The 18,778-nt window shown below is 42.0% G+C and overlaps 2 protein-coding genes and 1 non-coding gene across 3 annotated transcripts; 1 reads left to right on the top strand and 2 right to left on the bottom strand.

Moving 5' to 3' along the window:
• Positions 1-433: 433 nt before the first annotated feature.
• Positions 434-8,201, top strand: gjb9a (gap junction protein beta 9a). The gene is made up of 4 exons (XM_023289979.3): positions 434-777; positions 5,257-5,464; positions 6,497-6,798; positions 6,881-8,201. The coding sequence occupies exons 2-4, from the start codon at positions 5,294-5,296 to the stop codon at positions 7,221-7,223; spliced, it is 816 nt and encodes a 271-aa protein (XP_023145747.2). The 5' UTR covers positions 434-777; positions 5,257-5,293; the 3' UTR covers positions 7,224-8,201.
• Positions 8,202-9,738: 1,537 nt separating this feature from the next.
• trnas-gcu (transfer RNA serine (anticodon GCU)) lies at positions 9,739-9,820 on the bottom strand. The gene has a single exon. It is a non-coding gene; the product is annotated as a tRNA-Ser (tRNA).
• Positions 9,821-10,711: 891 nt separating this feature from the next.
• Positions 10,712-13,638, bottom strand: marcksl1a (MARCKS-like 1a). Its single transcript, XM_023289980.3, has 2 exons — positions 13,328-13,638; positions 10,712-12,093 (listed from the first exon to the last, which is right to left on the bottom strand). Exons 1-2 carry the CDS (start codon positions 13,409-13,411, stop codon positions 11,554-11,556), a joined length of 624 nt encoding a protein of 207 aa, XP_023145748.1. The 5' UTR covers positions 13,412-13,638; the 3' UTR covers positions 10,712-11,553.
• Between the last annotated feature and the right edge of the window lie 5,140 nt (positions 13,639-18,778).

Raw genomic sequence — 18,778 nt, 5'->3', positions numbered from 1 at the left:
AAAACATTTGAAATCATCAATACGCAACTTATGCAACTGTGTACAAAGTTGAATTTTTACATTTTTTTACTTCTTTTTTAACATATTCACAGATAATGAACCATTTGTCTCCATTTTATCTTGAACTCTGTGGCATTCATTTTGCATATTATGTGACTTAATACCTATCACAACCTTTAGTTTACTCTTTATGAACTTTAAATAAGCTGCTGCAATAAGCTACCAAAACTGTCTGAACTGTTTTTGAATTAACTTAAATGTGCCTCCTCCTCTTTATCTGTCTGCCATTTCAACACATTTGCATAACTCTCTTCAATCCAAACGCTAAGGGTGTGGCACACTGCTCTCTCTCTTCTCCCTTATTCTCTTTCCCCTACACACAGAAAGCACACAAACACACACTCAGGCATTCTTCTTGGCAGGGATGGATATTTTGTCCCCCTGCTCAATCCACCATATGTGTCTGTTTCTTTACCTATTTATAAGGTGTTAGGTTACAGGGGTTGCAGGGAGTGGAGTCTCCCTGTTTCCCGTAAGCTGACAAGACAGGGCATGTAAAGTCTATGTGTTCATGTGCGTGTGTTTAATGACGTAGCAGCGGCTGAATCTGGTTTGGCAGGATTTCTGAGGAAAGGGCGAGAGACAAGCAGAGGGAGAAAGGAGCTGGAGGCTTGAAACTGCTTTTTCTTCTCACTACATTTAACTTCTCTACTGCCTTGTTAAGCTTCTCCTGCTGGTGTCGACATATTGACTGTCTGAGTGAAGTTTCAGCACCGGGTAAGGCTGTTTTTTCTTTGATTTTTATAAATTTCACTGTATCCCAACAACAGGACTGAACAGTAAACAAAGACTGTAGCCATGAGTGTTTAAATGTTACACAGGCTGAGGTACACTAATGTGTTCTTTCCTGTTTAACAATCAAGCAAAAGGGATACAAGATAGTTATGGCAGCAAACGGGGGAGCCACTGGGATTTCATCTTTAAGAAAAAAAGCAACAAACCTTTTCCTGTGGCTATGACTAAGACACAAAACATTCAAGTCTTAGAAGACACTGAGCAAACACTGTAAAGAAAGAAAATGTGGCGTTCAACTGTAGATTGATCACACAGACAAGAGTGTGGTGGAGTTTGGCCTAGAGTTGAAATTTTCCACATTACTACTTATGGTACATAGGTTTCTGTTGCTTAAATTATGAGTGTGTGTTTATTTTAATGACAAAGAAGCATGAAATAACACTCACTTGAACTTGTAGCAGATTCAGATTCCCTTTGTAATATACAAAGCTGGTACATTTCTATTATCGGTGGATTTGTTTTGCACTAATTTGATCTTACACACTCACAGACTGAAAGAAAACACACATATAATAACAGACTATGCTAAGATCTAATGATAATCAACCCAGGCTAAAGTGTGGATCAAAGCAGTCATCAGCGAGGTCACATTTGATGTTTAATGTAAGGTCAGTGTCAGGAACAAGATCACTACAAGCTTCATTGGTGCTGTAATCTGTGTTATTTAGCTTGTATGAAAGTGAAAAACCAAGTGGCAAAGGAGTTAATCCAGAGTTTGAAGTGTTAACACAGAAAAGTCCTTAGTGTTAAGCCACTGCTGTTTTCTGAAATCTAAATATTTTACTCTTTTCTAAACACTGACTGATCCTCCACTGCGCCTCATATAGGCCTACGCAGAGCTTTACGCAGCACAGATGGATTTTATTTCTGTTGTTTTCAATTGATATGGTGGAAAGTACAACCACTGTAGGTATGACTTTACATCCAATGTGTCTTTTCTGTTTGAAACCTCATACTCACATACCTTCCATAAGTTTATCACTAAATAATATGGAGTTCCTACTGTATACATGAATGTATTAGAGGGTTATGGCGGCTTATGGATAATTAAACTTGGCTTGACTGTTTCAACACAAGTCCAGGTTTAAAATTTGGCTACAGCTAATAAAAAGAATATATATGTGTGTTTGGTTTTTTTTTTTATATTATTGATACATATTTTAATGAGGGCTGCACAGTGGCTTGGTGGTTAGCACTTTTTCCTTGCAGCTAGAAGATCCCCTGTTCCCGGCCTTCCCGGTATCTTTCTGCATGGAGTTTGCATGTTCTCCCTGTTCATGCATGGGTTTTCTCTACTTCCTCCCACAGTCCAAAAGCATGCTTAGGTTAACTGGTAACTCTAAACTGCCTGTAGGTGTGAATGTGAGTGTGATTGTTTGTCTGTATATGGCCCTATGCTAGACTGACAACCTGTCCAGGGTGTCCCCTGCTTTCACCCTAAGTCAGCTGGGATAAACTCCAGCCCCTCCTTGACCCCAGCGAGGATTATGCAGTGTAAAGATAATGGATGGATAGACATTTTAATGAACTCATGTCTGTTATTTTATTTTACACCAGCTAAAGTGAAAACCAGTCTACCATATGATAGCAAAAGAAGATTCAGTGTTTCCATCAGTCTAATGCCACGCTCTATGTATCAATGGAAAACATGAGAGTTCAGCAGAAAACTGTATGCTTACTGAGCATATCATGTTTCCTGATATACACACACACACACACAGTTCAGTATCTTGGTAACGTAACCTTAGAAACCACACGCACACACGTTGCAAGAGCTTTATGATTAAGTCATATTTATGCTGGACTGTATGGCATTAGGCTGTTTCATTCATGAACCTTTTTATTCTTTGCGCACATGGTTGTGTTTCCATTGTGTTTATTCCGCAGCAGCAGACAAGCACAAAGCCCTGATTCTTGCTGAATACAAACACAGCAGCTGTGTATACAGTTACCAGCAGCCTGAATAGAGTATAGAGATAAATGAAAGATTCTTTAGGTGTTCAGAAAAAACTGTAGGTCAATTGTACTCGAATTGTTAAGTATGTGTACATGCTGCAGCCAGCTAGGATTAAATCTATTTACAATGAGACACCATGATAATGTTGATTTCAGAAGGAGTTACATTTTGCATAAACGGAAATCTAATTAATTTAGAGGAAGTGCAGTCACACAATTGACTTAATTATAATCTTTTATCACAGCAGACATTTTGACTTGTTATATAACAAGAACAGGTGTTGCACTGATATTAATGATGGCTGATTAAGTGACAACGTGACAAAAAAAATTCAGTTTCAACAAATTTCATCATCTGCTGCAAAAAAAAAAATCTTTTTAAAGTTTCACTGCACTGTCCTAGCTTCTCACAAGCTTATGTGAACATAATTTCTTAGTAAGAGAATTTCTTATTCCCTTAAGAATTGTACCAATTGATTTCACATTGGAAAAACACATTCATAAGGAAGAATCTGGTCTTAAGTGCTTGTACGATCTGATTTCAGGAAGTGAAGACCACTCATATATATATAGCAGGAACATCAGCTAAAAAAAGATATTATTGAACACTTACCTTTACTGCAGAGAGAGGACTGGAAATATATGTACAATAACAGGTAAATATGGGCCCACAGCAAAACAGCCCTTTAGCTTAGCTTAGCGTGAAGACGGCAAAAAGGATGGACACAGTTAAAAGCAAAGAGCCATCCTTGTGTTGGTTAAAAAAAAAAAAAAGAAGTCGGGTGAAAACCCACACTCTTGGATTTGAAATTGATTTCACACGTTGAAATCTTTGCCCACGGTTTTTATGTCAAACCATTTTAATTTTAAATAATTTAGTTATTCCTAGTCTGTGCGTTAATTTTAGATATCAACAGTGTCATTCTTGTAGGACAAATGATATTACTTTTATCATTCATTTGTATGGTTTCCCCTCACTGGTGTCTACAATTCAGCTGCCAATGTCCACAGTGTATATTTGCAGATATCTGATACTGAATTATGACAAGTCGTATTCCCATTTTCAGATATCGACGGTTCATGCAGCTCATCATATCTACATTGTCCTTTAGCAATATGTTGTAGATGCGTTGAACTGGAACTCTGCCTGGTCAAAATGTAATTACAGACATCATGAACTAGACTTTTGAGACATGGGCAGCTACAGCAAGTGTGAGTTGGAGGCACGGTGGCTTGTTTTTCAAACATACTTGGCATATGCAACCACAACTGAATATGACAACATGTTGTGCTGCAGGGAGATCAGTGTTCTGATTCCCTCCAGACTTCATTATAGGTGATTAGGTAGAAAAACGTTCAACATCCAGCCAAACTACATATAAATATTAAAACAGCTTGCCATAGGTTGTGCAGCCTATGCTCACAAATATGTAAATCAAATGGCCTTTTTTTCAACGATCAGTGGATCGCATTGAGCACTCTGACAGTGTGAAAAACACAATATAATGTTACACAACTAAAGATGTAACATCCAATGGAGAGCACAATATAGCAGCAAATTCACTCTTAATTCTAGATCAACTGGACTCGCTTGGCAGATGCTGTCACTCTTGTGAAGAAGTCACGTGCAAATTCGTGCACACATTGTCAAATTCAACCCGCGATTTGCCAAAATGTTGTTTTTCCACTTCTGTTTTTGCATAGCTCAAACAAATCAGCACCAACATGTTTAGTACACAGCTTTAGAAATGCTGGTAACAGGATTTTACAACTTTTGGGCCCCGTCAGGCTACCTGTGTAACACTAAACTAGCTGGTTGCTAATTCCAGCTGCACATTAGCTGGAATTGTTAACAAGACAGCACCGACCTTATTTCCCTAAAATGACATATTGCTTGTTTATCTTTGTGTTCCTGTTGTTCCTGTTGGATAAACACACAAAAAGCTAAATTGTAATGATTTACAGTTTGTCAGTTAGAAAAAAGAAGCAGTTGGTACATTTTTTATTTATTTTTCAGCTGCTGCTAACAGCTCACAAAGACAATAAATCTCCACATGTGTATAGCACAACTTTATTTTTATGCAGCCTGTGTACGTCGTTACTGTTACAGAGCCGTGAACTTTCATTAGTGAGGAGCTGATAGTATTTATAAGCCTGAATAACAATTTATGAAACATTTCAGAGAGTTAACAGGCTTCAACTCAAGCATCAAACACCAACAGACACGAAATTGAAATGTGTTTCTAAATGTTAACTCTCCTGAGGGATTGTTGAGTTGTTAGGAATGATTTCATACAAGCCCATGCATGTATGTAACAAACTTGTATCTGCTGGATTGAGCAAGGTGTGGCTAATCCTTAAGCACAGCAAGTCTGCTTTTGATCATCATCTAAGTCAGTTTAAAGCAAGATAAAACAAATTTTCTTCCTTTGTCTTTGTCCACAGAGCGCACTTGTATCTGTCTCCCAGTGCAGCAGCAGGGATGAACTGGTCGGGACTGGAGAGTCTGTTGAGTGGAGTCAATAAATACTCCACTGCGTTCGGGAGGATTTGGCTTTCTATGGTGTTTGTGTTCCGTGTGCTGGTCTTTGTGGTGGCAGCTCAGAGGGTGTGGGGCGACGAGAGCAAAGACTTTGTGTGTAATACCCGCCAGGTAAGACCTGTACTAACTTTCGACCTGTGTTCAGTTGGGGGAAGGAATTAGTTTCCCACAAGGAAGCACCACACTGACACCACACCAGTTCTACTGATGAAATCTGATACTTTAAAGGAGTGTTCTGACTGTTGATGAGTTTGTAACACTAACCCAGATTACCACCAAACTCCTTTATTTGTGAATTTGTTCCAGTGATCTCACACATGAGCATCAATTTACCTGCCAGAAGCAATGCTTTCAGCTGGTGACTACAGCTACTGAGGAGCCTTTAAAGTACAAAAATAACCCTGATGATGTCACCGTGGTTATGGATTTATGCTTTATTTTTAAAAACAAGTTGTAAATGAAAAGCTCAGTTATGAACTTTTGCTGTACTGTCTGAACAACGTCTATAGGGAGACTCAAATGAACGAAACTGTTGCAGCGTGATGTTTTTTGTGTTTTTAAAATGTACCCCAGCATTCCAAATCCAGAATTTATAGGCTATCAGCATTATGTTTAAAGTTGTGTGTATGCTATAATTTCTTTTATGCTACTGCCTGTAGATTCATGCCAGTACAGTTCAAATGTTACAGTCGAATCTCCAAGAAAATGCAAAGCAGACATAAAACTGTGGAAAAATAATAATACTTGAGCTGTTTCATTAAACTGGTTCCTTGTTGTCTTTAAGCCTGGTGGGAAAGCAACTCTTTGTTCTTTTTTTTTAGCTTTAATTTATCCCCTGAAAGTGGCAAGAGGTTTCAATGCATCATTAGTTTTTACTGCTATATAGGGGTATTAAAACCTTCTTTACAACATGATATCTCAGTACAGTGGTACTATTCCTTTATATTTATCGTCTCATGACATTTGGGTTAGCTTTACTATAAAATAAAAAAATATTGCCACTTTCTTTATCCCAAGTTTCTCTGCCTTGAAAGCCACAACCTGTGCTGTTGCTTATTTATCCACCTGCAACATTACAGTCATCATGAAAGAAGCAATTCCAGCAAGTTACAGCTCATAAAACCTCTCTGACTTTATTTGCAGCCCGGCTGTAACAACGTCTGCTATGACCACCTCTTCCCCATCTCCCACATCCGTCTGTGGGCACTGCAGCTCATCTTCGTCACCTGTCCGTCTCTGATGGTGATGGCTCATGTTAAATACCGTGAAGCAAAGGACTTGAAGTATGTGGAGCTGCACCAGGGCTCCCACCTGTACGCCAACCCCGGTAAGAAGAGAGGGGGCCTGTGGTGGACGTATCTGCTGAGTTTGGTCTTCAAAGCTGGATTCGACACATCTTTTCTCTATATTCTCTACCGGCTGTACCATGGATATGACTTGCCCAGGTAATGATGGGAACTTACTGTTTCTCAAATGAAACTGTGGTGTTCTGTACCAGCTGTAATAAACTCTGCTGCTTTCTTTTAGGTTGTCGAAATGTTCCCTGGACCCGTGTCCTAACACTGTCGACTGCTTCATCAGTCGTCCAACGGAGAAGAAGATCTTCATGCTGTTCATGGTCGTATCCAGCGCGCTGTGCATCTTTATGTGCGTCCTTGAGATGATTTATCTCATCGGCAAGCGAATCGCCAAAGTGTTAAGGGTCAGACATGAAAACGAGAGGGTCGTCTTTGCCGACCAACATGAGCTCACCACCATCGCTCCTCCCAGGTCCCAGTATCGGAGGACTGATCCAACGCTGGCAGAGAGCCAGCTGAGTTTAAACAGGAGGGATAAGATCAGAGATGGTGGTATAAGTACAGCACTGTAGGACCAGCGGGATCACAACATCGTGGGTTTGTGATAATGGGTGACCCAAAGGAATACACAGTTACCTTATAGGTATTAATACTGATGAAGGTGTGGTTCCTATGTATTGTGATCCTGTGATCCAGCTGAACATGAAACATTCATGACTCTCTCTGGGAAGGCTTGGCATCAACGGCTGCTTATGTGTTGTATAACAATGTAAAGAAGAGGACTGCTAGTGGTTGGAGATCACATTTCTAACTGTGTGCCCTAGAACTACATGGAGAAACATTCAAATCATGCTGCCTTTTACAGCACAGATGAACTGATGTGATTGACAGGCATTGTTTATTATCAATATCACTGTTAAATAAAGGTTCTGCATCGTTGTAAATACTGCAAATTACAGCACTCGGTATCTTCCTCGCTGTTAATAGCATTATTAATTGTCAGACTGAGAAAAAGATTGCCTCCGGTGCTCTGTGCATTCATATTTCTTCTACTAACGGGACCAAAATGAGGCTGGGAATGTAATGAGCCGGTGCCTCGCACAAAGTGTGGAGCTACACACCAAGATTTAACTCCTCACCCTGTGACAGCTGCTCTAAATCTAAATCTGGAAGTTTCTTGGAGCTTTCTGATCAGTGAATTAATGGGAGTAAGGTAAGGACAAGGTGCAGAAACAGAGAAGAGATCTGAGAGGCCCACATCTGCAGCAGATTCTTTTGTGCATGTAAGAGGAGTTTCAATTGTTAGAATTCCCATTACAGTAAAGTTACTGAATTTTCATTGAAAGTGTACCTGTAGTTTGGAGTGATGTTAAAGTATGAGGTCAGTTCTGCTTTTCTGTTTGGTTGAATGCCCACACTCACTTCTGTTTTGACTAAAAGTCAACTGGAATGTCATAATGTGGTCCAATAGTTTCTTTTATATCAGGCTGTTGTTTACTATTATCGTGATATATTTAACTGCTTGTAAAATAAAAAATACTGAATATAAACTGTTTGTGCAAACTGTCTTCCTTTGCAGAAAGAAATATGCAGTGTTTGCCTCAACCTTGCAGTGCTTTAATTACCAAATGTACAGACGGATGGCGAATTAGAAAATAAACAGAATACCTTAGTAAAGTGTTGGACCTACAAAACTGCTTCAATGCCTCTTGACATCAACTGTCCAGTCTCTGAAATTTTACTTGAGGATGAACACCATTCTTCCAAAAGATATTCTCGCATTTGTTTTTTCATGATGGTGGCATCAATCCAAAATGGCTCATAGACGTCCAGTTGGGATGACATCTGGTAACTGTGAAGTTCAAGGCATATAATTCAAACCAGTTTCATCAAGCAATTCCACCATGGATGAGGGTCATCCTGGAGGAGATCCCTTCCATCAGGATAAAAATGCTTCATCACAGCACAGATGTGATCACCCAGAACAACTCTGCTTTGATTTACATGAACCCCTGACTCCAAGATAACAAGTTGACTCACAGTATGCCATCAAAATGCCCCACACAGCATAGCAATCACCACATCCCTTCGCTGTAGGAGTTGAGGCTTTAGGGTTTTCTATTAGTTTGCAGTTTGTATTTGAAACTGAGGCAGAATTAGGTGTTCTTTTTTTTTTTTTCAAATAACCATGAAAGTCAAGTCTTTTCATGGCAGGCATTTTCATTTGCCATCCTTTGTCTGTCAGTGACAAAGTGTTCACAGTACCAGGACACTGAAACTGATGCGGTGTGCTCAAAATATGGATTGAAAATAGTTTAATTACATTAACACTAGATGGCAGTATTTTCAAAGTTTAACAAACAAAGCCTTTATTTAATTATGTATTTAATTCTATTTTTAATCCGTGAATAAACAAGGAAAATCTTTAACCTGTGCTCACCTGTCAACATGGCAGGTCACATGCTTTCCCAGCATCACAAACCCACCTGCTGCCCGTCGGTGATTTCACTGATGTTGCAGATGTAGCAACCATATGGATCTTGGTAGGTGACTCTACAGTTCCTGCTGACGTCACATGCTTCCTTACAGTGTGAACTTATGTGACTTCCTGTAATTTTATTTTACAGCTGTTTACCAGCATGAAACGGGTTATAATTTACCAATAACAAGACAGGCAATTGTTTTAGAAATACGAATGCCTGCAGGCCCACCTTATGTTGCAGTGGAAGACTGAGGAAAATATTTAGCAGGCGGCAGATTGTGAAAACATATGCAGAAAGATTTGGAGGTGATTTCAAGTAAAGGAATTAGATGGCCTGATATTATATATTTATGTATGCATGGGTGTCCATTTCAGAGGGGGGGTAGGTGATACGACCATCTCCATATTTAGAACATGTGCATTCACCCAACAGTGCTATCACCAGTTTTCTTTAGAGTAGCAAATATATGTTCTGAATGTACACACATTCTAAACATGAACAGAAATTTTGTTGAAACACATATGAGCTCCTAAAGTCAAGGTTTTCTTAAATGAGGAGAGTCACATAAGATACATTTTCCTGTAGAAACAGAAAACTTGTGATTCGACGAGGATGGGATTCGAACCCACGCGTGCAGAGCACAATGGATTAGCAGTCCATCGCCTTAACCACTCGGCCACCTCGTCTGATATGTGACGTTTAATAGCACCTCATATGGAAAAACAGAAAACGATCTAAATATCTGACAGGTGTCCGAGTTTGTTTCCCTGAACCCCTTCCGGATGTTTACACGAGCATTAGCGGCCACTGGTCCTATCGTATGACTGTGTGTCCTCAAATTTGAGCTCTAATTCCTGTTTCTGTGCCACATGAAGACTGAGTCCTGCCAAAGCTGCAGGGAAACAGCTGAAACACTGGCCGATCACCAAACAGCAACAGCGTGTAAATGAGGTGTTAACGCGTTTACTACGAGAGAGAAGCAAGGAGGGCTGAGGAACACATGCGTTGAGTGTTTCTGTCCACCAGAGGGAGCCACAGACCGACACTTCACAACTCAATGGCTCTGCTAATTGATGACTCAGTATCACATATGCTAGCATCCTTATGATACAATTTCATTAAACTGTGTTGCTCATGTTAATTCTTGCCGCCCTGCTGCACAATCCTCCAGCTGTGCAACAACTAAACTCATTATTTGGATTCAAAGGTTTGATTTGTACATTTAAAGTACAATATAATGTCAGTTTGATAAAAAATATGATGGTATGAAGTGCGACTCTGCAGCTTTCATTCACTTTAATGTAGCATGACTCCACTTTTTTACCCATGGCTAGAGTTTATAAGGAACATAGTTTAATTTCTTATATCTTCATAATCTAGAAATGTCAGAATTTACATAATTTGATCTACATGTGCATCAACTTCAATATTTAATCTCAGAAAGTATGCTTCTTTTCAGTTGTTTTTGTGCAAGCATGACGTAATACCTGCCCCAGACTACAGTGTGAAGCTGTCTAGCCTTCCAGTCTGGTGTGAGTGTGTGCTGAGGGTGTGAATCACAAGGCAGGACACAGACAGAGGGGATCGAACATTTATTTACCCTTATTAAAAGTTACAATAAAACCATTAACATCTTCAAACGATAGCAAAATAAAGAGAACCAAAAATATTGGCCAAAACATATTTACAGAGACAGTTTGCAGATAAAAAGCTCACATTTTTGTACACAATCCCAACCCCTGCATCATAAACTCTGAAATGTGAACACTGCAATACTCAAGAAGCTTGAATTGTGGTTTTAGCCAGAAAAAGAATCAAAATGCACGAACAAAGACATAGCTCTTTTTCCACCTCCCCTCGATTTTCACTTTTCTATACATGACAAAATACTTGAAATTTGGGGGTAAAACATAGGAATGTAGAATTCTAAAAATTAATAAGATCATTTGAAAGGTTTATGTGTCCATATAACAGTCATTTCGAGTGAAGGAGATGGTCTGTCCCGCTCCACGACGGTGACAATTTTTAGATCCCAAAAAGATGAGAAAGAAAAATAAGATGTTATAGGGCTGCCACACTGTTAAAAAGGATGCTTCTCCATGAATTGGGAAAGTAAGTCAGTATTCCTGATTCGCTCCACATCCAATCCGTTACCTTCGCCACACGCCAGTCCCTGTGTGTACCATGAGGGGGGCGACACAAGCCGACGCTTTCATCATGAGAGGGCCCGGTGAGATTCCGTCTGTCGAAGAACTAATAAAAGGCAGTGAACTGGTGGTTGAATCAGCAAATGTGATATATCCTTTGTCTTCTTTTGTAGTTTTGTTTATAACTTTAAGAACGTGGCACGAGTCTCTCATATATATATTTATATACTTTAATCTTGGAAAATCAGTTCAGGTGCCGTGGCGGGGTGCAGTCACTCTGCCTTGGCCTCGCCCTCGGAGGCTGCGGGTGTCGTGCCCTCGGCAGGGGCAGCGGCGGCGGCCTCCTCGGCGGGGGCAGCCTCTGTCGGTGGGGCCTCCTCTGGCGCCTTGGCCTCGCCCTCAGCTGCAGGAGCGGCGGCAGCGGCGGCCTCGTCCTCTTTGGCCTCAGTGGCCGGTGTCTCCTCTTTGGTTTCCTTGGCCGTGTGGCCGTTCTCCTCGGGCTTGTCCTCGGTCGTGGGGGAGGTGGCCTCCTCTTTGCCCTCCTCGCTGCCCTTCTTGCTCTTCTTCAGCGAGATCCCCTTGAATTTGAAGGAGTTCTTCAAGGAGAACTTCTTCTTCTTCTTGCCATCCTTGGCGGCCTCACCCTCTGCTTTGGCGGCCTCGCCCTCAGCTGCGGGAGCGGGCTCGATGGCGTCCCCGGCGCCGGCCTCTCCCTCCTTGGCTGGTTCCGCGGTTCCATTTCCATCAGCAGCAGCCACTTCTCCGTCAGGCTTGGCTGAAACGTCTCCGTTGGTTTTGACGTGGCCGTTCTCCTGCAGAGAGAAGGACTCATTAGTCAGGGATTAAATAAATCAAGCTGGGTCAGAACACACACGCTGCCTCTGGAAATACAGAATCATCTATACACACAAATGGAATTGAATATGGCGCAAATAAATGTAAAATAGACGTGGCATATGTCTGATTAGCATTAGCCCATTTACTCCAACAGTTAATCCATGTTGTAGTTGAGGGAAGCTGCCAACGCTGACAGTGGTTCAAAAGAGGGATTCAACAGCTGGCTGCAGGACTCGGGAGTGAACACATGGGGGCAGTAGTGCTGCAGCAAAACATCAACACAGCCAGCAAGTTGGGGAACAAAGGAATCCCCGTGAAACCTGGTTTCTGCTCTCATCCAAGAGCTGCAGCTCACATCTAGCTCTGTTCCCTGCAGGAGCTCAGCGGCTCACATCAGCAGACAAAGACTGACACCATCTAACAGACAGATCCTACAAATCTGCTGCTCTCACTGTGACAGACACGATCTGAGTGTCTTAAAGCCTTCACATCGGTCACACAGGTTCACCAACATGTCTGAATGGGCATCACATAAGGCAAATACTGATCTGGGTCACACTCACTCATCTCTCCGTCATTCAGCTCACATCTATTCATTTCCACGAACTTCCATTTCTAAACTCCTCTAACTACAAGTGGAAAACCAGTTGGAATGTATCAAAGTTGTTGGAAAAGCGGGTCTGAACTGGCGCCTGTCCGCGCTTTTGTTTGCAACTCCGCAAAATGCGCCTCCAGCAGAGCGTATTTGCATCCTTTGCACCGTTTGCTTCGCATCTTTTGTTCGACGTGAGAGCGATTATGTGGCCGACCACAGCCAACTCATGACAGAAAACACGCTTCAAACACGCATTTCTACCCGAATCTGACATTTTGGCAGTAAATTTGCGGGTAAATTGCCCCTTTGGGACCCGCAGACGGAATTAACAAAGGCGCGTCTGGTGCGCGCTGAGCGGGGACGAGCATGGCCACTCGACGGCTGCGCTGCTGGAGGTCTGTGACTGAGACGCTTGAAATTCATTCAGTTTGAGAGGTTTTAAATCTTCCAGTCACTAAGATATCACACTATCACTCTCAGTGGAGACTATGAAGGAGCAACAGCTTCGCACCCACGGCACCCAGCGCCCCGAAGTGGCACCCATGCTGCCGGTGGGCGTTGGGTGCCATGTGGCTGCCCGCTGATGCTCTCCTCATCGGGCCTCCTGCACTCACCTGGCCGTTGGCTTTGGCAGCAGCAGGGTCGGCGGCGGCTTTCCCCTCCACAGCTACTCCACCCTTGGACAACTGGGCTCCCATTTTTTTCCCTTTAGGTGTTTCTGAACAAAAAAGAAAATCGAAAAAGAAAAACCTCCAGGAGTTTTTTTTTTTTTTTTTTTTGAGATTTAAAAATCCAGCTCTAGGATGGGTAAGATCTTGCCCAAAGTAGGTGAAAAATCCGACTGGATCTCCTTCTTCCCTGGTTAGACTCGAGGAGACCCCTCTTTCAGTGTGTGTCAACCCCACGGCGGCTGAGCTCAAATTAAAGGATGTCAGGGAGACGGCTGTGAGTATTTCAACCGCGCCTCAAAATCGGCCAGAGTCTCCTCCCCTGGGCGGGACAGCCGGGCTGTGGCCAATGAGCAGCCGGGGGGATGGGCCTCTTCCTCCGCCTGTCACTGCAACAGTCTGCCACTCCACTGGAGGATCAGCAAGGACCTTTTACAACTGTTTCAGATACCTGGAAGATTCTGGGCACATTTTAAACTTTGTTCATTAACTTTATCTACATGTTTCTTGGATTACACATCTGAAAACTGCATCTAATGTGATGCGGGGATTCCCAAAATGGATTAAAGTGCCATTAATGTAGCTGGAAGCACCACAAATTCTTTGAAAACATACAAATGGATGTCACACAATGCGTGTTCCTATCTGGGTGTAGTTTAACAGTCTCACCCATCGATCAGCTACCAGCAAATCACTTAACTGCATTCCACAGACGTCCCTTCTTAAATGAGTCAAGCAACATGTTGAAAATAGTTTAAATATATAAAAGTTGTGAAAAAAAACAGGTTTGAACTGATGCACACATTTGGAAATTGCATCTAATGTGATCCTTGAATGGCAAAAACGGATAAACTGCATCTTAAATGCGGCTGAACAACCATAAATTTCAACAAAACATATCTGAGCGAATATCACATTGTACATGTTCTGAGTCTAAATTAGCTTTCTTACCCATTAATTAGCAACTATAAAATCACATCATTCATTCCTAGATACTTCTATTTTTAAATTAGTCAAACTACATTTAGAAAGCCAGCTCAAATGTAGAAAACACGAGGAAAAACACGTGCAACTGATGTGATACAGGGATGCCAAACTTGGATAAACGGTACCATAAATGTTGCCTAAATCACCACAAATGCCTTCAAAATAATTTTATCAGTAGTTTCGAGGTTGCCCCCCTAAGGGTGGAGACCACAAAAATGGCCGCTAGATGATTAACAACTAAAAATGAAGAATTAACAATGTTTGTAGGATAGTTTTTCCTCTTCAAAGCATCTCACAAGCGAAAAGAAGTTTTCAGGATCTACAATCATTTTAAAAAGTGTCATTCCCAGCTCATGTTTTCTGGCTCTCTGAAACATCCGACACTCTTTCCAACTTTATCCGAACACATCTTCCTTTTCACCCTTTCACCATCGTCCTGTAGCCCAAACAAACCCTCACATGACGGCCGCGTTCTTCGGTGGAGGAAACAGTGCGTCGAGGAACGTCGAGGAATTTTAATGGCCTCCTCTGGATTTTGAGTGACAGGGCCGGCTCTCCAAGAGTAAACTTGTTACATAAGCACTCGGTGGAGACTTTGCGATGGCACTGGGGCTGCTTTGTCACCGGCACAGACAGCGAGACAGTGAATCAGCCTGTCAGCCAGTAATGAGGTCTCTTTTGCCAGACCACAGAATCCCACGATCACAGCAATGACGCTGCATTTTTTTATTTTCGGGAGCCCAAAGCTGATGGGTCCCTGTTGTGATCCAGACAGGTCAGGGGTCATATGTTTAAAGCTGAGTTATGAGAGCTGATGGACGGCTTCCATAGCCTGGATACATGCATTTATATCTACCAGCTGCCTCTTTTACAGCCGTTACTCTTAATTTTGGCATCCTTAACCAAATTACCTCCTCTTTCCCATCAACAAGGCCCTCATTTATCCCACAGATGAACCCGTGTTAACAAAATGGCGCTCTGTCTGCTTGTCATGCTCACAGGACTTCATTAAGTGGAATTTACGATTTCCTCGTTCTTCTGAGGCATCCCTTTGTAGATCCTTCTCTCCCCGTCTGTCTATCTTGGTCCTTCTGTCATTGTTTCCACCGGTCTGATGGCACACAGAACATGCACACACTCACACAAACATGTCACAGCCGTGGTATGCGAGGCATGCATACGCCACCCAGAGAACGAGCTGCAGTCATTCAGTGGGCTGAGCTTCTCAGAGTGGAATAAACCCTCAGGGGTTCACAATCTGCACCACCACCTCCCCATGCATTCAAGAGTCGAGAAAGAGAACCGCATGCTGTTTTTTAAAACCCCCGAATCTCACCATCCAGCGCAGACGGGGCTCAGTCACGGTTTGGGAATTCCTCTTTGCTCCTTGATGTGGGACTCAGGTTCTTGCTCTGATGAGGTCTATACATCGAGGCTGATCCATTTCAAAGGAGTGATCCTGGTTCGATCAGAGGGAGGCATCCAAGCCCCTCCGAGACTTCAGCCCAGTCACTCATGTGTCAGTCATGTGTCATGTCACTCATGTATGAGAAGTTTAGGTGATATTAAATGGTAGACGTTGATGAATTTTAAAAGAAATGAGTGTTTGCTGTGCTGCGCTGGCTTTTCTGACCCCTCAAGCATATTTTAAGACTATATTTAAGAGTAAATGACTCTTTAAAGTGTTTGTCTTTGATTGCGTAGACAAAGCACAGACATTTTCAAAAGATTTAAACTAGGATTGTCAACTTTTTGGATTTGCTAACTCCCTCTGTGCTTCCATCTAAACTGCTAATCACTTACAAGAAGTATTTCCCAGCTCATAAAACATGCTTGTGAACAAAAACAGATCAATTGCTAATAACTTAACTATCTGATCATAGTCTATATCTTTTTAAATGCATAGTTTTACATGCTGGCACACAATTCAAGAGATACATCTCCCCCAAAAATCTAGAACAGATGCATTTGCCTCCCCCTCAACAATGCCTCTGACTGGGATAGACCTTTTTTCTCCAGAGTATCACACAGATATGTGTGATATGTTCTGAATGTGCCGAAAGTTTTAAAAATGACCTATTAAAGTCCAAGAGTTATCAGATTTTTTCAAATAAATTGACGCAAATACATTTTGAAAAAGCTGTTTGCCCAAACAAAAGACACATAAGAGGACAGAAGAGCAAATCCAGCCAATATGATTGTAGACTCAACAGGGATAATATTAAATGAGAGAAGTTGATCGACGGGAGAGTAAACATTTGAAAGTAACACAGAATGCTTAAGAGCCTTACTGCATTATAATACAATATATTTTGAGTTAGCCCCTAAATTTTGCATCCTCCTTTACATAAATAAAGACATTTCCAGCTTAAATTGGTGCAGAAAAAGAGACAAATCTGTGTATAAAGAATGTGTTTAAAGCTTAGAATTTTCAGACCCCCCGCTTAATTTGTGCTCCCACAATGTTTAAACCAAATCTGCAGCAATGGTTTTACACATTTATCTGCACTTTTGGTCATAAACTGAAGCTCAAGCAGCAGATTTTTGATTTAGTTCAGCCTCCAGACTGGAAACAGTGAGAAACAGCCTGGTTTAAAGGTAAAAGTCACTGAACCCAACCAAGAAAGAATAAACAAAAGATGAGGTGACAGACTGGAAGAAACTTTCAGCGTGTAACCCTCATGTGAAACCACAAACTGTAGCTTTCACTGTAGTGTTTATAGTTATAGTTATTATAGTTAAGTTATTCATTTGTCAAATTTTGAGCTACTAGGTGATTTTAACTCATATATTCATAAATATGAGAGTTGCATTGATCTTATCATGTAATTCTCAGCAACAAATAAACACCCACAGCTAATCCAGTATCATGGCCTTTCCCAGCATGCACAGGGTGAGAGTTCTGCCCTTGCCGATCAACATAGATGCACCAATTTAAAAATCACAGACACAGCTTGAAGTGATTTTTGCCCTCAGCAGCTCAGTGTCTTAAACAGACTACAAACCAGCAGTGAATACTTACAATTAAAGCCAGAGCGTTTGTTTACTATGCAGAACACACACACTTGTAGTACACACAACGTTACGATGACAAGTCCTGATTTCCTTGAGAAAACTGGGACTGTGGGCTGCAGAAGTTCCTCTTGGCCTTCCTACTTATTTCTATCACGTTTTACATGGCGCTTCTTCTCCTCTTCGCACACTTTTTCTCCCCCTTCTCTGAGCTGGTCAATGCCCCCGTTTGTGCTGTTGCCCATTTTTCATGCCCTGACACAGGATGAGCCCTCAAACGCTCGCTAAAAAGCCGCCATTGTCTCTCTTTCTCTGCGAGCCAACTGATGAGCATCACAAGTAGAAAGAGAGGGGAGGGAGAAAAGAGAGAAAGAGAAAAGAGGAGAGGACCGGAGCGAGGGAGAAGAATGAGAAACATGTCTCTGGGGTTCCTTTTGCTTCAGGAAGGAGAAAAGTTGTCTTTATGACAGTCACCTTGAACAGATTACTTGAGCACATGAGCGTGATGAATATGTAATTTCCCAAGGTTCCTCAGTTTGTCAGCAATTCATGCATACACAATCACACAAACAAGAGTGCAGGCTGTTTCCTGTATGGTTTTGTGAGACGTTGATGGTTGCACATCTGTTGCACAGCTAATAGTCCAAATACCTCAATAGCTAAAGCAGTGACACCATCTGAACACACATTTGAGACTTTAAAATGGCATGTGGAAAAAAGTAGAACACAGACTGTTTAGAAAGAGTAGCGGCAAAATAAAAGCATCCCATGCAAATGCAACACTCACTTTTGCTCCCATCTAAGCAGCTTTGTTTGTATGCAGAGATGTAAATTGATTTTTTATGTCTGCTTTAGTTCCACCCTAAACACAACATTTGCCTTGCCAAGCACCTAATTACAAGGAGAATCAGGTGCACGGCCCTCTTCACAGGCCTGAATAGGGGTACGTCGACTTAAAAGAAAGACCTTTGTAATGCTAATTAATTCGATCAACTGGCTTATTGACTGCAAAAAGGCCCTCACCAGCAGGCAACCACAAAGCTGCACATGGCAGCCATCTTGGCCGGGGGCTTGTGCAGACGTATCTGCCTGTCAGTGCTCTGGCAGTGACTCTCAGAGGAGGAGGAGGAGGAGGAGGAGGAAGGGATGCTAGCAGAGATGTCCAGTGCTCAGCCAGGCTTGCATGTTTGACTCGCCTCATTGATAAAACAGTCGCTCACATCGCAGGGGAGCTTGGAAACACAACACAACCTCCAAACATGGAGGGAAACCAACAGCGATCACGTGCAGATTTCCCCTCACGCACCCCGACTCCTCTCTCCGTCTCCTCGAGCCTAAGGTGGTAGACATGACGCGACAACAACCCCCCCTCGCCCCCGACCTCGCTTACATTTCTAC

Source organism: Amphiprion ocellaris, chromosome 20, assembly GCF_022539595.1.
Source record: "Amphiprion ocellaris isolate individual 3 ecotype Okinawa chromosome 20, ASM2253959v1, whole genome shotgun sequence".
NCBI classification, from domain to species: Eukaryota; Metazoa; Chordata; class Actinopteri; family Pomacentridae; genus Amphiprion; species Amphiprion ocellaris.
Note: the sequence above shows the minus strand (reverse complement) of the source record. Positions and strands in the feature narration are given on the sequence as shown.